Here is a 16,792-nt window from a genome sequence, read left to right as displayed (position 1 = left end):
TTACTGCAAGAAACATTTATTATTATTATCAATGTTGAAAATAGTTTTGCTGCTTCATATTTTTGTGTAAACGTTTTGTGATAAAATTTTTTTTCAAGAGCAGCATTTATTTGAAATATAATTATTTTGTAAAATTATAAATGTCTTTACTATCACTTTCGATTTAATGCACTCTTGTATTAAAGTATTGCATTAAATATTAATTTCTTTTGAACAGATGTGTTTAAATATTTCCTATACCTAGAAGCCTCTAGAATACAGGCAGTCCTTTAATTTTGTAACATGTCTTGCAACTTTTTAAAATGGATTAATCGGTAAAGACTGACTATATCACAATAACACACCCGTTCTGTATTTGAATTTTTAAAAAACTGGTTCTTAGATCAATAAGTTCAAAGTGGAAGCAGTAATAGCATAACTGAAAAAACATTTCACACCTGTAGTCTTTTGCATACTCATCAACTATTAACATCTGTGGTAATGTTTCACATTATAGGGACTTTACTAATATATTGATTAATTCAACAGAGCTCAATCACAGTCCTTTTGCAGTTGCTGTCCCAGCATGCCTCTTGTTTTCATCCATGCACCGGTGCACAAGTGGATCGTTTTAAAAACAAGGGCAAAGTAATTGCTTTTAGGCATAAAGGGAATTTTTGATCTCCTTGTGGCAATCTTTCACAGACAATTAAGCATGTTGTCTTGATGATCGACAGCCTCTGCGGCGGGAGCAATCAAATTCATTCCAGAAGCAGCTGACTGGAGTAATTTTATAACAAGTCATCGGGTCCTCAGATGCACGGTGCAAGCTTTCATATGATAGATAATCTTTGTTTAATGAGACATTCTTAGACAAGTAAGCACAATATACAATGGTAAGGTGTACTTTAAAGTTTGGATGTGTTTTTTTGATTTTTTTGTTTGCGAGGCCTTTTATGATAGCTTTTTTTTTTTTGATACTTGCCGATACCAAGTACCGATACATGTATTTTCATTGCATTTGTAATTTTTAAAAATACTAGGTACAGAAACCAAAATAATATATATAATGTTAGTTATCTTAGATCATTTAGAAAACAGATAATCCCTTCAGTTTTTTTTTTCAAACCCCATTAAAATGTATTAAAATGTACTTTTGTTTATGTTACTTGTCTCGACACAGCACTGTGCACACGCTGTGGTATCGGCTTTTGGTATCGGAGCATTTTAACGAGTATGAGTGCAGGAGTGCAGTATCAGGGCTGGTACCGATTCCAGTATCGGTATCTGTGCATCCCTACTAAAAAGACAGATTATAGATCCATAATCTATATATACTGCAGTGTTAATGGTGCAAACAGTAAGTGTTTACTGCGAGAGTGCTGTTGACTGAGAAGTTCTAGTGAGAGGTGACAGTAATGAATTACTGCTCCCTCTGGTCCTGATCAGAGATCGCTGTGTATTGCAGTCAGAGTAAAACAATGTTTGCAAACAGTTTACTTCAGAAAAAATGCACAAAGCTGTCACTGAGGTGGTATGGTTCAGAAGCCAAAAGATCTTTGTACCTTATTTACCCCTTAATGGTACTACTTTAAAACTATTAGTACTAAATAAACTATTAGGCTATAGTAGATATTAGTACCTAAAGTGTACCCTCCCAGTGCCTCATTAATTAACAGGATGCAAAATTCCAATTTAAATTTTAATGTAAGGGAGCAGAATTAAAGTAAATTTTATTTTTTAATAAATTTTTAATTTTTTACTTTTTTATTTAATTATTATTTTTTTATTTAAGTTTTAATTTTGTGAAAGAAATTCATATGGCTGATTTTTAACTCAAAGTTTGTCAAGGCAAACTTTGAATATTGGCTTGAACAAAATAAAGTTATAGGCATTACAGGCAGAGAAAATTATAGATTGAGGTTTGGGTTTGGTAAAATTAGCAGGGAACGAATTAGCAAATAGTGGCCATGAATTAACAAGAACGTGTTCTTAATTCGTGACCACAAAAAAAAAAAAAAAAAAAAAAAAAATCTTACTGACCCCAAACTTTTGAACAATATAGTATATGGAGTTGTGAGATGTGGAAACTTAATTCAAATTCACTCTCATGAATTGAAAGGGAGCCAGTTGTTCAATTATAAAGAATTGCCCAACCATGAAAGCCCACAACCCAACATAAATATCTGTTTTCATTTTTTTGGTCAGATTGATCCCCGTATTGTAAATCAGTTAAGCATCTGTTAACTCTTAAATGTTAATGTATACTCACAGTCAAGTTATGTGTTCATGTGTCTATTGATTGATTGATCTTTTAAAGGTCAGGTGTGCTAAAAATGAAAGAATGGTTTGTATACTGTATAAAATTCATGTTCAACTTTCATGCTCATTAGGCCTATTGAAAGTTCTGCTTATCAGTTCATTTTGGTTAGTTGGCAAGTGTTCGACAGCTGTCTAAAGGAGAGAGTCTGGCTCCAAACGTATACAGATGTCCCTTCAAACCACTAAGGAGAGAGTCAAATTGCATTGAGTTTGGTTAGAGGGTTTTGGCCACACATACCAGCGTCTGGAGCCATGTCTCAGCATTTGATAACACTGCAGTAGTAATGGAAAAAAAATCAGTCACAACCTCACATAGGAGCATTTGGAGGTTGACTCAATATCCCCAAGCTGAAAATTATTTCTTTCTGAACTCCAGAAGACATGCAGGTTGTTTTTCTCACATTTTCTCTGACCAGAGCACCAAAACCACAACCTCAAACCTGGACAGGACAGCATGAGAAGTTCATTCCTGCTGGGATCTTGCCCTGTTTTGGGCTGAGCTGTCAGGATAAAGACAGCACGCCATATCCTGGCCATAACACTGCCGTCCCACTCAGAGACAATTACCCTCCACCCCAACATTCCTCTTTAAATCCAACAATGCTTAGCGAAGCTGTGTGCTGAGGACTCTGGACCACCGCCACAGAACAAGGAGGTTTTTCACAAGATGCTTTGTGTGTTTGCTTCACATAACTCCCAAGAAGAGATGGAGCAGGAAAAACGTACCAGACCAGCAGTGGCCATGGCTGGATTCGTACAGGTAATCCTTTCTCTATGTGGTTAAGGATTCTGCTGATCCACGATGAAGTACATGGCATCCCCTGAGCTTTACTTTGCTTTGAAGAGATGGCAGACTGTTTTTTTATAGATAATTGTCCATCTGGAGAAAGAGTGTTTTGATGTAGGATTTTATGAGCTGAGAGGTTGAATCGGTTGAACAGCTGCAGTACATTATCAGCCTGCTGTGGTCAACATGTCCTGCCTTGGAGATACGGCAGCTCACTTAACAATCACAGACACAGTCCATCACTCACACAGTCAATGCTCACCATGGGCAAGCGGTGTTTGATCAAGAACTGCAAAACCAAAAACAAATAATGTGATTTGAGAAATTCTTATTTCTTAAACATTTGGAAATGATATCACATGCATATTCATTTATTTCTTTAATAAAATGTGTCTTCAAGTAAGATCAAATAATCCAGTTCTTGCATTATTGGAAGATATATGGTAGTTATGATGCATTCAGACTGAGAAGAAAAGGGGTATTGGGTGAAAACTGGGAGCTTTGTTTTTTTTTTTTTTTTTTTTTATAAAACCATATCTCGAGGGAAGAAATGCAGGAATATTATAGTTAACTGAAATTAAAGCATAAAAACATTATGAAATGAAACAAAATAATATTAAATTATTTAAATTTAAAACTTTCAGCTATCTTTAAAAAAAAAAATCAGTTATTTTTTTCCCAACATATCTCATTTTCATTTTAGTTTGAAACTACAAAAACATAAAATAATTACTAAAATTAAATGAAAATTAAAATGCAAACTATATAATTATTATTATTATTTTTATTTATTTATTTATTTATTTTGTATGAAATGGGATTATGGGTTACTGGCATGAATGCTAGCAGTGTTCTGGTTTGAATCTTTGTTAGATTATTATTTTAATACAAATCCGAAAAACCTTGGGATCTTGTGCAGGGTTCAAGACCCACTAGGGGGCCTTTTTTCAAGTTGCTTGAAAGAAGACTTAAAATAATATAAAGTAAGTTATTATATTAAGTATTTTAATATATTAATATATTAAAAAAGATCTTAATTAAATCCAGACTATTGTTAGGCTGTATGGAAAAATGAGGGACCACTGAGAGATGATCTGCTGCCTTTATTCTGCTTGACATGTGCGTCAGAAATGAGAAGAAGAAAAAAACACCTTTGAAAGCGAGTGTTTTCAGATTACGCTGGTTTGGACACATTTATCTAGGCCTAACAATAACTTTCACGCTTCTGTGTACATGAAGATGCATCTTTTGTTTCCTTGGGGATCATTTTATTTAAATAATGCTGCCACCTAGTGTATACATTCATGCTGTTTCCACCAAGAAGCTCTAAAAGACAAGGATTTCCACCATCGTAGACGTTATTTCAGAATAAATTAACAGGAAACAGCCTAAAAATAATAATAAATCCTCAGTATATTGTATGTGGTATCTGACAGCAGGGTGTGTTTATTAAATGATTGACTGATTAAATCATTATTATTATTATTATTATTATTATTATTGCTTAATTTACATAACAAGACAGGGAGATTAAATAATTAATTAACTGCATAAGATTGAAACATGCGGTTGATAAGAAAAAAGTAAAAATTAATTTAAAAAGCATTATTTAACATACTAAATAATATATACTGGGGAAAATACAAATTCTCTTGTTTCTCCCCTAAAAGCAAATTCAAGATAATATTTGTGACTGTAGTAGAGACATCTGCTGGGAGCTTTTACTCTCAGCCCTGTTTTTATTACGCTCTCAACGCGTCACTACTGAATGCAGCGAAGCGATTGGTCCGCTCGGTGGTTGCTATGGCAACATATAGACTACAGTTCTAGTGTCACGCTGCTAATGTTCTGCTGTGATCAGATGGTTGGTTTCTGATATGTCTAAAAATAAGGTAAGAGGGTGCCTTCTGAAACAAAGATATTTAAAACTCAATTATATGATATTACGTGCTATATCTGAAACCCACGGTCGGCTGCTGATATAATTAAGTATTACCTAACGGAAGCCATTGCTGCACAGTCTTGTGTTATGTGTGAGGCTTCAGGTTTAATCAGGTTTGCTGTAACTTACTTCCCTTAAACAGCAGACAGCTGGACATAAAGGGGCCTACAGCTCACAGAGAAAAAAGGAAGGGTAAGTCTATTAGCTGCTGCTGTTGTTTAATACCGTGACATTCATTCATTCAAGTGCTTTACACTGTCGTTGTACAATTTGGGGTGTGTAAGATGTTATTTTATCTTGATTATTTACTATTAATAAGCTACAAACCCAATTCCAGAAAAGTTGGGACGTTTTGTAAAATGCAATAAAATCAGCAACCTGTGGTTATTATTATTTAATCGACAATAGTACAAAGAAAAGATTTCCAAAGTGTTCGTAAATGTATTTTGTAAATATAAACAAACTTTGATTTTGATGGCTGCAACACAAAAAAAAAGTTGGGACAGAGGCGCAATAAAAGTGAAAAGAATATCCGAATTAAACTCTTTTGAAAGCAGGTGAATTGGTAATAGGTGAGGGTATCATGTTTCGGTATAAAAGGAGCATATCAGTCTTTATAAGCAAAGCTGGATCATGGCTCATCACTTTGTGCCAAAGTTCATGAGAAAAGTGTCAAACAAATCAATCAAAATCCCATTTCTCAATGCAAAATCGCAAAGAATTTAGGTCTTTCACCAACTACCATACATACAACCGCAGCTGAATGTGCATGACCTTTGAACTCCATTATATATGGCATTGCATAAGAAACCTTCATGCTGTGGTGTTAAATATAGCCACATGGGCTCAGGAGTACTTCAGTAAACCGCTGTCACTTAACACAGTCTGCTGCTGTATCAATAAATTCAACTTGAATCTCTGTTACTCTGGGAGAGTAAGCTAAACATCAGTTCTATGCAGTGATGCCACGGGGTTCTTTGTGCCCGATCTCATCTCAGATAGACAAAAAGACAGTGGATATGTGTGCTGTGGTCAGATGAGGCCACATTTCAGCTTGTTTCTGGTAAAAATGGATGTCAAGTTCTCAGTCCCAAAGACCAAAGGGACCATCCAGACTTTAATCAGTGACAGAGGCAAGAGCAAACGTCTGTCTTGGTATTGGGGGTGCAGCAGAGTAAACGGCATGGGTCACTAGCATATGTCCGAAGGTACCATTGACATGGAGGCATATATTGGGATAGTACAGAGACATATACTGCCATCAAGATGACGTCTTTCATGGGAAGTCCATAGTTATTAGATCAAGAAAAGGCCAGGTCTCATTCTGCATGTTCTAGAACAGCTTGGTTTCATAGACACAGAGTGAATGTGCTAGATCAGTCCAGATCTGTCTGAAAACTGAAAATGTATGACTGCTCATGAAAAGGAGAATCAGACAACTATGATCACAGACTGTTGAGCAGCTGAAGTCTTTTATCAAGCGAGACTGGATGAAAATTATGCTTGCAAAACTTACAAATTATTATCCTCAATTCCCAAACAATTAAACATTGTAAATAAAAGGAAAGTTGATGTGACACTGTGTTAAACATGCTTTGTCTCAACTTTTTTGGACTGTGTTGCAGCCATCAAAATCACAATTCTTTTATATTTACAAAAAAAATATATATATATTTTTTATTTGTACTTTAGTCAATTAAATAAAGGTTTAAGAGAATGAACAAATAACATTCTTGATTTTATGGCATTACACAAAACGTCCCAACCAGTGTTGGGTAAAGTTACTGTTAAAAGTAATTCATTACTCCCTAAAAAGTATCTAATTATGTTACTTAGTTACTTTTTATGGAAAGTAATGCATTACATCACTTTTGCGTTACTTTCGAGTTACTTTTAAAATATGAGCAGGGCTTGATTGTTTTTAATATAAAGTTATGTTTATTTACAATGGTCCCAACTTCTCTGTAACTGGAGACCCCAAAGGTGTAGATGCTTGTAGTAACTGCATTTTTAAAATCATTTTATAGTTTCTCTGAAGTTTACACTTTAAACTGTTGACAGTATTTACATATGAATGTATGTCTGTATAAAAGGATAAAATGGCTTCCTTCCCAGGGAGGGAAGGAGTTGTATACGTTACAGATGTGGCCTGACCAACACCATACAGGACGTCCTAAACCAGAGACCAGGCTGGGTAGAGGTGAAAGAGTAAGTGCTGTGCTTCTCCATTGTGTGTTCCTGACTTTCATGCGTGCATCATGCATGTATGTCCTAATGTCCCTCTGTGCAGTGACGGCGAATGGGACTTTAACTGGTGTGATGTTGGGTGGCTGAGAGAGAACTTTGATCACTCATACATGGAGGAACATGTGCGGATATCTCACTTCCGCAACCACTATGAGGTTGGTATTATACAGATTATTATAGATTACAACTGACTGACTGTGTACTGAAAACAGGCATGAATTATTTCTAATTTACAGTTGACCCGGAAGAATCTGATGGTAAAAAACCTGAAGAGGTATAGAAAAACCTTAGAGCGGGAGGCTGGGCGTTTAGAGGCGGCCAGATGTGACTTTTTCCCCTGTACGTTTGTGCTGCCCAGTGAGTATCACATCTTTGTGGAAGAGTTTAAGAGAAGCCCAGGGAGCACCTGGATCATGAAGCCTGTGAGTGTTTATATCAGTGCCCTGTCTACTGCCAAACTGATCATCAACAGGTCATCCATTATTACAATACTTTCCCAACACAGGTGGCACGATCACAAGGGAAAGGAATTTTTCTGTTTCGAAAACTCAAAGATATCATAGATTGGAGGAAGGTAATACACACTGAACCTTAAGGAGACAATTCTCACAAAAATGTAAATATTGTGATTTTTTTTTTTTTTTAACTCACACTATCTTGTCCTAAACCTGTAAGTTGTGTACTGTGCTGTTGTTGGTTTTAGGATGGGTCCCGCTCTGAAGAGCAGAAGGATGAGGCTCAAGTTGAGAGCTATGTCGCTCAGCGCTACATTGAGAATCCCTACCTCATAGCTGGTATATCTAATACTTTTAGCTTGAGTATATTTTCTTTATTGGATTTAGCTCAACCTTTATTACTATTGCTGAACATATCACGTGATGTTCATTATGTCATGTATGTTTTATTATATCTTATCACCAGGGAGAAAATTTGACTTGAGAGTCTATGTTCTTGTAACATCAGTAAGCAAGCTATTTTTTTTTTTTTAATGAAAATGGTTTTCATAAATATGCAATGCTATTTTTCATTGTTAAAGTACTTTCTACTGCTGCAGTAGGAAACTTGTTTGAAAAAGTCATTACTTTTGCAACCTTTACAGAAATTAAAGGGATACTCCACCCCAAAATGAAAATTTTGTCATTAATCCCTTACCCCCATGTCATTCAAAACCTGTAAAAGCTTTGTTCACCTTAAGATATTTTGGATGAAAACCGGGAGGCCTGTGACTGTCCCATAGACTGCCATGTAATGCTGCGTTCCAGGCAGGTTTTGGAGCCCGTAAATCATGACTTCAAATCACGACTCACGACTTTGTAGCGTTCCAGGCAAGTCACGTCAAACTGCCTGAGCACAAGGAATTGTAGCAAGATTATTAAATTTATTGCAACGTTATATTGTTCTAAAGTCTATTTCTCACCGTGTACCACTTGCATATTATCCGTAGGGGCTGCCATTGTTGTTTCGCGGGCAATGTGACGTCAGAGCTCGGATCTGGGAGTATATTGATCTAGTACGAGTTTACGGGTGGGAAGTCACAGGTTTGAGTGCCGTTCCGGTGCACTTTCACGGGAAGAAGGTTGAAAAAACACGGGTTGCCTGGAATGCGGCATAAATAACAGTGTCAAGGTCCATAAAAGGTATGAAAGTCGTTGTCAGAATACTGTTTCTACGCGTATTTAGCTTTGATTTGAAAGAAAACAGCGCATCATTGTGGCGCGGATGATACAGAAGAGCATACGGACCTTGACACTGTTCTGGACCTTGACACTGTTATTTAATTTGCAGTCTATGGGACAGTCACAGGCCTCCCAGTTTTCATCCAAAATATCTTAAATTGTGTTCTGAAGACGAACGAAGCTTTTACGGATTTGGAACGACATGGGGGTAAGTGATTAATGACAAAATTTTCATTTTGGGGTGGAGTATCCCTTTAAGGTGCATTTACGCCATGTCGTAATTAGTGCAATTATGCGATATAATGTATAATTCTGTATAATTCTTCAAGTAGAACATCCAGTTTGTCATCTAGTAATTTTTTTTTCGACATGGCATGAACACAGCATTACAATCAGTAGTGTTTTTGTTTGTTTTATGACTTCACACCACTGTGTTGCATTTTTAAAACTGCACAGGCAACATAAAAAAAAAAACATATTTTTGTTTTTGGCAGTATATTCCTTTGAAGGCCTGGTTGTATCGTGATGGTTTTGCTCGATTTTCCAACACCAGGTTCTCTCTCAGCAGCATAGACGATCAATGTATCCTTTTCATACGTTTCTGAAATACACTATTTTTATATTACGCCCCATAGTACAGGAATTCACTTGTTTATCCCCTTTAACCTTGATGTACACAGACGTTCATCTCACCAATGTTGCAGTGCAAAAAACAGCTCCTGATTATGATCCTGAAAAGGTATGTTGGAAGTAACTGGACATACTGTACTATTATGTTCATGAAGATGCGTTTCATTAAAAAGCAGTAATCTGTCTTTAACTCTCTCTCAGGGCTGTAAGTGGCAGATGCAGCAGCTACGGCAGTATCTGACTGCTAAGCATGGTTTCGAGACAGTGCAGACTCTTTTTAAAGAAATTGACAACATATTTATTCGCAGCCTGATTAGTGTTCAGAAGACCATCATCAACGACAAACACTGTTTTGAGTTGTACGGATATGACATACTACTGGACCAGGATTTAAAGCCGTAAGAATGTTTCATTTTTGAATGCTTAGTTTGATGGGATGCTTATCAGAACTGTATGAATGTAGTAATTGCATTGCTAAAAAAAAAAATGACAGCACAGTTTGTGGTTAAACAGGTGGCTAATCGAAGTGAATGCTTCACCCTCCCTCACAGCCAGCAGTCAGGAAGACTATGAGCTAAAATACAGACTGCTGGAGGACACCCTGCACATTGTAGACATGGAGGGCCGGTACAAATAGAAAAAATGATATAAAATTACATAGAAGAGAGTGGGTGAATGTGTAAATTGACATTGTTGTCCAAAACATTCTTTCCCTCTAAGTCTGACAGGCAAGGAGAAGAGGGTTGGTGGATTTGATCTAATGTGGAACGATGGACCTGTCTACACAGATGTTGGACTAGAGGCTCTGGGTAGTTCTTGCCTTGTGGAAAATACACTCCTTGGTCAGTGTCTTACATTGCCTAAATGGAGATCTTATTCTAAATGGCCTATAGTACACTCGATGAGTCTATTTCTGTGCTTACTTGAGCTTTTTTTATACTGCAAGTCATTTTTTGAATGTCACACAGTTAAACAATAAATATATTCATTAACAGTGATACTTTCCAAAACTAAGGTACCAAATAAGGCTTTTAAAAGTAAATGGTCAAAAGGCTAGTTCACCCAAACTTACAAAAATCAAAACTTACAAAAACTGTATGTGTGACTTCTTTTTGAACCTTTTTCGTCAATGGTCACCGGAACTATTTGGTTACCAGCACTATTCAAAATATCTTCTACAGAATTTTCATTTTTGGATGAACTAACCCAAATTCAGGAGCTCAGGAACTCAATTTTAGATTATCTGTTTTATCTGTTTATTTGTCTAGCAATAAACATTAAAGGAATAGTTCATCCAAATGTGAAAATTTGTTGTAAATTTACTCACCCTTAGGTCATCCAAGGTATAGATGAGTTTGTTTCTTCATGTGAACAGATTTGGAGAAATGTAGCATTGCATCACTTGCTCACCAATGGATCCTCTGCAGTGAATGGGTGCCGTCAGAATGAGAGACCAAACAGCTGATAAAATCATCACAATAATCCACAATTAATCCACACCACTCCAGTCTATCAATGTCATGTGAAGTGAAAAGCTACATGTTTGTAAGAAACAGATCCTTCTCTAAATATTTTTCACTTTACACAATCGCTTCTGACTAAAACAAAAATCTATAATAACGCTTCCTCCAGTGAAAAAGTCCAACCTCAGTTGTCCTTTCATATTAAAATACACTTTTTGTTTAGAACTGTTTTGGTTGGTTAACGGTGCTTGGTCTGTGCATATTTCTCTTCTGATTCAGATGAGATTCTCATTTGCGTGGACTCTCATTCTGACGGCACCCATTCACTGCAGAGGATCCATTGGTGAGTAAGCAGTGTAATGCTAAATTTCTCCAAATCTGTTCCAATGAACAAACTAAATTATGGATGGCCCGAGGATGAGTAAAACAAATATTCTTTTTTGATCTAACGATTCCTTTAAGTAAATAGACAAATTAAAATGTATATCAAATTAATAAAATGTATTTTCTAATAATAATGGAACACCTAATTGTGAAAGGTGTTACAGTATGTATTATTATAGCAGCATTTACTAACATCTCCTGCAATAAGTACAAAAGCTTTATTGTTTGCTTTGTATGTACACAGGCTGTGTGAATGATCGCCAGAAACAGCTTCAACAGCTTTTAAAGCCTTTCCCAGGACAGAAGAGGACATGACAACATGCAAATGACATCAAATTAGTGTGACAACCTACATAACGCAATCCCAGAATTGTTACAATATGCACCTAAGGATTCAGATGAGTGTAAATATGAGCATTTTAATACCCAAAAGATATGAAAATTTTCATTCACATCCTGAAAATTACATTGTCTGTCCTCGTTTACTGTTTTAATGAGAATACAATGGCCGTATCAATTCCTGCATTAAAGACTGTAGACAGAGGCTTTGATGAGGTAATGAAAACTATTTATTTTGTTATCTCATAAAAATAGCTGCATTCAACTCTACCAAAAACTCCCAGCAAAATAAAAGCACATCTGACAATGATGGGACAAAAGTAAATTTTTGTGTGTTTTTTGCCTGATAAGGGACTTCACACGGTACATAACATCCAAGATGAAATGGTGCTACATACAGTACATCAAGTATGGAAATGTGGTACCACGTACTGTATAGCCTCAACCTGTACCAACTTTCAAGTCATATTCAAGTATCTTGACAATGCACTACAGTACATACAAAACTACTACCATCATTGTTTCTGTAAAAATAAACAAAACATGCTATATTTCGTGTAATCACCTGAAAAGTTCTCAAAAAGTAAACAAACATAGATAACCTTGACCATAATATCTTGACATTTTATAGCTCATGTTCGTCTCCATCAACACAAACCGCACCACAAAACCATCATAAGCAATCCTAACAATTCACAATTCAACGACATCTAACTTACCGAAAACCTAAGTAATGAGTTGCAAAACATTCAAAGATAAAACATTCTTATTTAACTTAAGTGTCAACTCATTGTAATAAACAGATAAATGATTTAATAAATAACAAGAAAAGAAGTCCTTGTAAATAGCACTTTACAAAAATACAATCGTTACAAAACATTCATTATTCGTCTCAAAAATAAACATTCTTTGACCGATAGTGCTTACTAGACAAAGAGCCACAATCTGACATTCTCAGCCATACCTCCCTCAAGTAAGAGATATGAACATGCACACTAGATATAAGTACATTTCATTTTATAGAGGATTTGTGCGTACAGTAAGTAAAGATAGCCTGCTTTTGTGTACTTAGGCAGATAAAATAAATATCTTATTCAAGAAATGCACTTTGAAGTTCTACTGAAACTATGATAATGAAAAGGCAAGATTTCTAAAGAGAAGGATGCTTTTTTTAAGGTATGGTCACATTTGTAGTTATCTGGCAAATTTTGATGGGCAAAATCCAAGCATTTCATCAGGAATCCATGCGATCCCATGCACATTTCAAAACGGGCTCGAGTTGGTCTCTGCTGACAGACAGAAAGCTCAAAGTGAATTCTGTGTGAGTTACTGACAAAAGACAACTTTTTTTTCCCCCGCAAAATTTTGCCAAAATGCTTAATGTGACCGCACTTGTATCCTTTTTACAAACAACTACAGTTAACTGCAGGGATAATATAATGTTTTAATTAGCTCTTCTTTACAGTATGCAAAATGGAAATGTTTTTGAAGCAACTGAAAATTGCATACAAGCTGCACTAACTACTTGGTGTATTGAGAATTTTTCATTTTGCCAGTAGTCTTGGTAGCTGACATTGCCTTTGCATCGCAGCCATCAGTGACCGTTCTTTTGATGCCAGATCTTAGTCGTACTTCACCCGTTTCGGCTCTTGGACCATCCTTAACTATTTTTTTTCCAGGACCACCACCTTCGCGTTTCATACCGACAGGATTATGCCTATCAACCCCTCCACATTTTGCTCCAGGTGGATCTTTCTGTTTGTCTGCCTCGTTTGACCTTCCAGTCTTCCCTTTTCTGACAGAAGAATGGGATTTGCCATTTAACTTAAGTTCATGAGACGCCCTGCGCACATTTCCTGCGGCTTGCATGTGCTTCTGATGAGCCTTTGCTGCCTGAGGACTGACCGGTTGCTGGTTTTTCAAAGTAGCACGGTTTTCAGAGGTGGAGGCCCGGCTTTCACTGCTGCTCCTCTTTTGGGTGTTGTCAGGGGGAGGTTTGCGCTCTAGCAGGGGGCTAAGACGGGAATGCCGCTGGTAAGCATACGGAGAGCATGTGCCGTTGCAGAGCGGATAGCGGATGTGGCAGTGGGGGCAGACAGGACGAGAAAGCTGGGTGGACGATGGGCTGGCCACTGAAGAGAAGGTGGCCTGCTGACCCTGCTGAAAGCTTTTCGGGGAGCTGAGGCGTGTTGGAGGAGCAGTATGAGGCCTAGGCCGGTTTCCGTTTGCTAGAACACTGGCAGCGTGACCTCTTGTTCGGATGATGGGAACGACATGCCGTCCGCTCTCAGCCTGAATGGTTTGGATTTGGTGCCACTCCAGCTGGAGGAGGCGCTCTAAATACTTCTCTAGCTGCCCTACAGGTTTCGGCCGGGGAGCCCGCTTTCCCTCCGTGTTGAGGAAGATGGCGAGCTGCCTCAAGCTCCAGGTATTGAACGGAGGAGGCAGGAAGTCTGGGTAGCTATAGCTGACTTCATTGTTCTCCACTGTCCTGGGTCCTGGTATGTGGGGATGCAGGTCCGTGGAGTTGATGACCTCGGCTCGGAGGTTGAGCTGAGGAGGAGTGCAGGGGGAAGGCAGCACAGGGAGCCGCTCAGAGTCGGACAGGTCACTGGCGCTGTCCGTGTCGTCCTCCTTGTGCTCCAGGAGGTGGAGTGAGTCCAGGTCTGGGACTTGTTTCTGCAGGGTGAACGGTTGAGGAGTCAAGGGCAGCGATAAAGCACAACGGTTCTTCTCCAAGACCACGTGGCTCTGTAGCATCTCTTTACAGCACTGAGGCTCCAGCTGGATTTTCTGCCTCTCCTGTCCACGTTCGGGACAAGACAGTTTAGGACGTGGAGGCCTCAGGTCTGATTTACCCTGTGTGCTGCAGCAATAGTTCAAGTGAGATATTTGATCAATATATTTATTAGGGCTTGGTTGACAACCATACTGATTACTTGACTTTCATTTTGATGAACTGATATCGTTCTTAAATTCCAAGATTAATTCTGTAGATGCATGAACAAAACACTAAAGTTCATTTAAAGTATGTCTCCTATCCAATGATTGTCGTTACTACAGTTGTATCAGAATTTGAAAAGTAAAATGTCATTTTGATCCTCTTTAATGTGGCGTAAAAGATCACTGTATCTCATTCAGTTCAAGCAGCTTGTGAAACAATCATCTCTTCCTCTTTCCTACAAATTTTAGCCAGGGGTGTTTTTTTTTTTTACATTTAGTCTTTTTTTTTATGATAATGGTGAAAGAAAAGCTAGAGGAATGACCATCATAAGGTATGTTGTAGATAACTCTAGAGAGGAGCATATATAGTGCTAAATATATGCATTATATTACATATTTGTTACATTTTTACCTATTATTGATGTCTTATTTGATGCATGTTTGGATAAATCTGTGATATGACACACACCCTTTAAATTTAAGCAACAAATTGGAGTAGAAACATTTTCATCACTAAGAAGTTCATATAAAAACTCCTGATATGTAACAAAATGAATCAATATCAAATTGAATCAAATCAAGAGCTTGTGAATCAGAATTATGAAATCTGTGTCAATACCCAGCCCTAATATTTATCACAAGGCACTCTTGAATACTTTTTTCTGATTGATCAATCATTGCTTTCTGCAATTAAATATTCATATCCATTTGTTTTATTTCATTTTGTTCTTTTATTATTACTATTTGTGGTTACTTATATATTCAATTCCATATGTTAAGCAACACTCACCCACGCAACTTGCAAGTGTCACCACTTGGACTCTTAGCTTTCTTTGGTTTAATGCCATTTTGGACCTTGGAAAGATCATGAAAACATATTCAAATAGCTGCCAAAACAGCATGTTTGATGCATTTTAATGTTGCATATGTAACTTACAGTTTTCGCTTTGGGCAGAGGATCCTTCTCTTGACCTGGATGCAAGGGCACTGTTTTTTTAAGAGGTTTCTTATTCTGAATCACATTTCCACCTCTCTTATTATTGCTGCTGCAAATAAAGCACATGTTCTTAGTGACGTTGTTTTTGTTATTTCTGCGATTTTAATAATTTGCTCCATTCAAGCATACCTGGCAACAATCCCAGTGTTTTCTGCATTTTTCACTCTAACCTTCTCCTTGCCTGGCACCTTCCTCAGTGTCGCAGACGCAGTTTGTTCCTGCAGGATGGGTCCCATCGCATTAAACACTATGAAGTGTACAGACGCAGTTTTGAAGCTCTCGGCTGTGCCCCAAAATGTCCCATTTGTGAGCGCGCACACGCACCTTGCGACTGAAGAGCACTGTTGCAGAAATGCAGCGAAATATCACAGTTAATATATTTTCCAGTTTGCCAAGAATTGGAGCAATCCATTAAACAGCGTCGAACAAACTATATTTAACGTTAACATATAAAGAGGGCAATAATCACCTTTGCGTCTTGGTTATGAAACCCTCATCAGCCTGCAATGAGCGATACGCTTTGAAGAGCATCACTACAGCAGCTCCAGACTTGTTTACCTTCTGCTTCGTGTGTTCAAGCATCGTTGTCGTCGTGATCCTGCGATTGGCATGATGGGAATTGTAGTTTAACTGAAACGAATGCGAGAAACGCGTTAATTTCACCTCTGCTCGTCTCGATTAAACAGAGAGAAAAACACGCGTATGTGTATCTATCAGGGGGCTGATACTGGGCTTGACTCGAAAGAATCACTGTTTTATTAGAATTGAGCAGCAAGGTTGCCAGATTGAAGGATTTTTTTCAGGTAGATTTTTAATCAGGATATCTATATATTATACTCTGCGATTAAGTCTGTAATTTTGAAAGTTCAATAAAAAAAAAAAGAAATTGCGATTGCAATGTAAGGTACATTAATTAGATATTACATATAATTTGGAAGTAAAACCCGTTGTATTAGTGTAGAGATTAGTATGTTTATTTGTTTTGTAAAACATTTGCTACTGCTTTTTAGCACACACTTAGAAGCACCTGTTATGTTGTCTGTTATAGGCACTACTGAACAGACAAGTTTATTTGTTGTAAGA

At 37.3% G+C, this 16,792-nt stretch overlaps 2 protein-coding genes across 4 annotated transcripts; one reads left to right on the top strand and one right to left on the bottom strand.

Moving 5' to 3' along the window:
- Positions 1-4,837: 4,837 nt before the first annotated feature.
- Positions 4,838-12,278, top strand: LOC109096525 (probable tubulin polyglutamylase TTLL9). Of its 2 annotated transcripts, XR_006153298.1 has the most exons (15): positions 4,838-4,980; positions 5,173-5,222; positions 7,146-7,238; positions 7,321-7,432; positions 7,514-7,699; positions 7,783-7,851; positions 7,981-8,071; positions 8,199-8,239; positions 9,448-9,535; positions 9,634-9,692; positions 9,785-9,981; positions 10,097-10,210; positions 10,304-10,425; positions 11,675-11,858; positions 11,890-12,278. XR_006153298.1 is itself a non-coding variant. In XM_042712832.1 (14 exons), the coding sequence occupies exons 1-14, from the start codon at positions 4,966-4,968 to the stop codon at positions 11,743-11,745; spliced, it is 1,308 nt and encodes a 435-aa protein (XP_042568766.1). In that variant the 5' UTR covers positions 4,838-4,965; the 3' UTR covers positions 11,746-12,278. The 2 variants fall into 2 exon arrangements, 1 of the variants encoding a protein (XP_042568766.1); XM_042712832.1 differs by having other exon boundaries at positions 11,675-12,278.
- Positions 11,977-16,507, bottom strand: LOC109096523. Of its 2 annotated transcripts, none has more exons than XM_019110124.2 (5): positions 16,179-16,507; positions 15,839-16,050; positions 15,650-15,758; positions 15,503-15,567; positions 11,977-14,635 (listed from the first exon to the last, which is right to left on the bottom strand). In XM_019110124.2, exons 2-5 carry the CDS (start codon positions 15,943-15,945, stop codon positions 13,291-13,293), a joined length of 1,626 nt encoding a protein of 541 aa, XP_018965669.1. In that variant the 5' UTR covers positions 15,946-16,050; positions 16,179-16,507; the 3' UTR covers positions 11,977-13,290. The 2 variants fall into 2 exon arrangements, with proteins under 2 accessions (XP_018965669.1, XP_018965671.1); XM_019110126.2 differs by having other exon boundaries at positions 15,650-15,755.
- Positions 16,508-16,792: the final 285 nt, after the last annotated feature.

Source organism: Cyprinus carpio, chromosome A23 (assembly GCF_018340385.1).
Source record: "Cyprinus carpio isolate SPL01 chromosome A23, ASM1834038v1, whole genome shotgun sequence".
Taxonomy (NCBI): domain Eukaryota; kingdom Metazoa; phylum Chordata; class Actinopteri; order Cypriniformes; family Cyprinidae; genus Cyprinus; species Cyprinus carpio.
The sequence above is the reverse complement of the archived record's forward strand: the minus strand, read 5'-3'. Positions and strand labels throughout refer to the sequence as shown.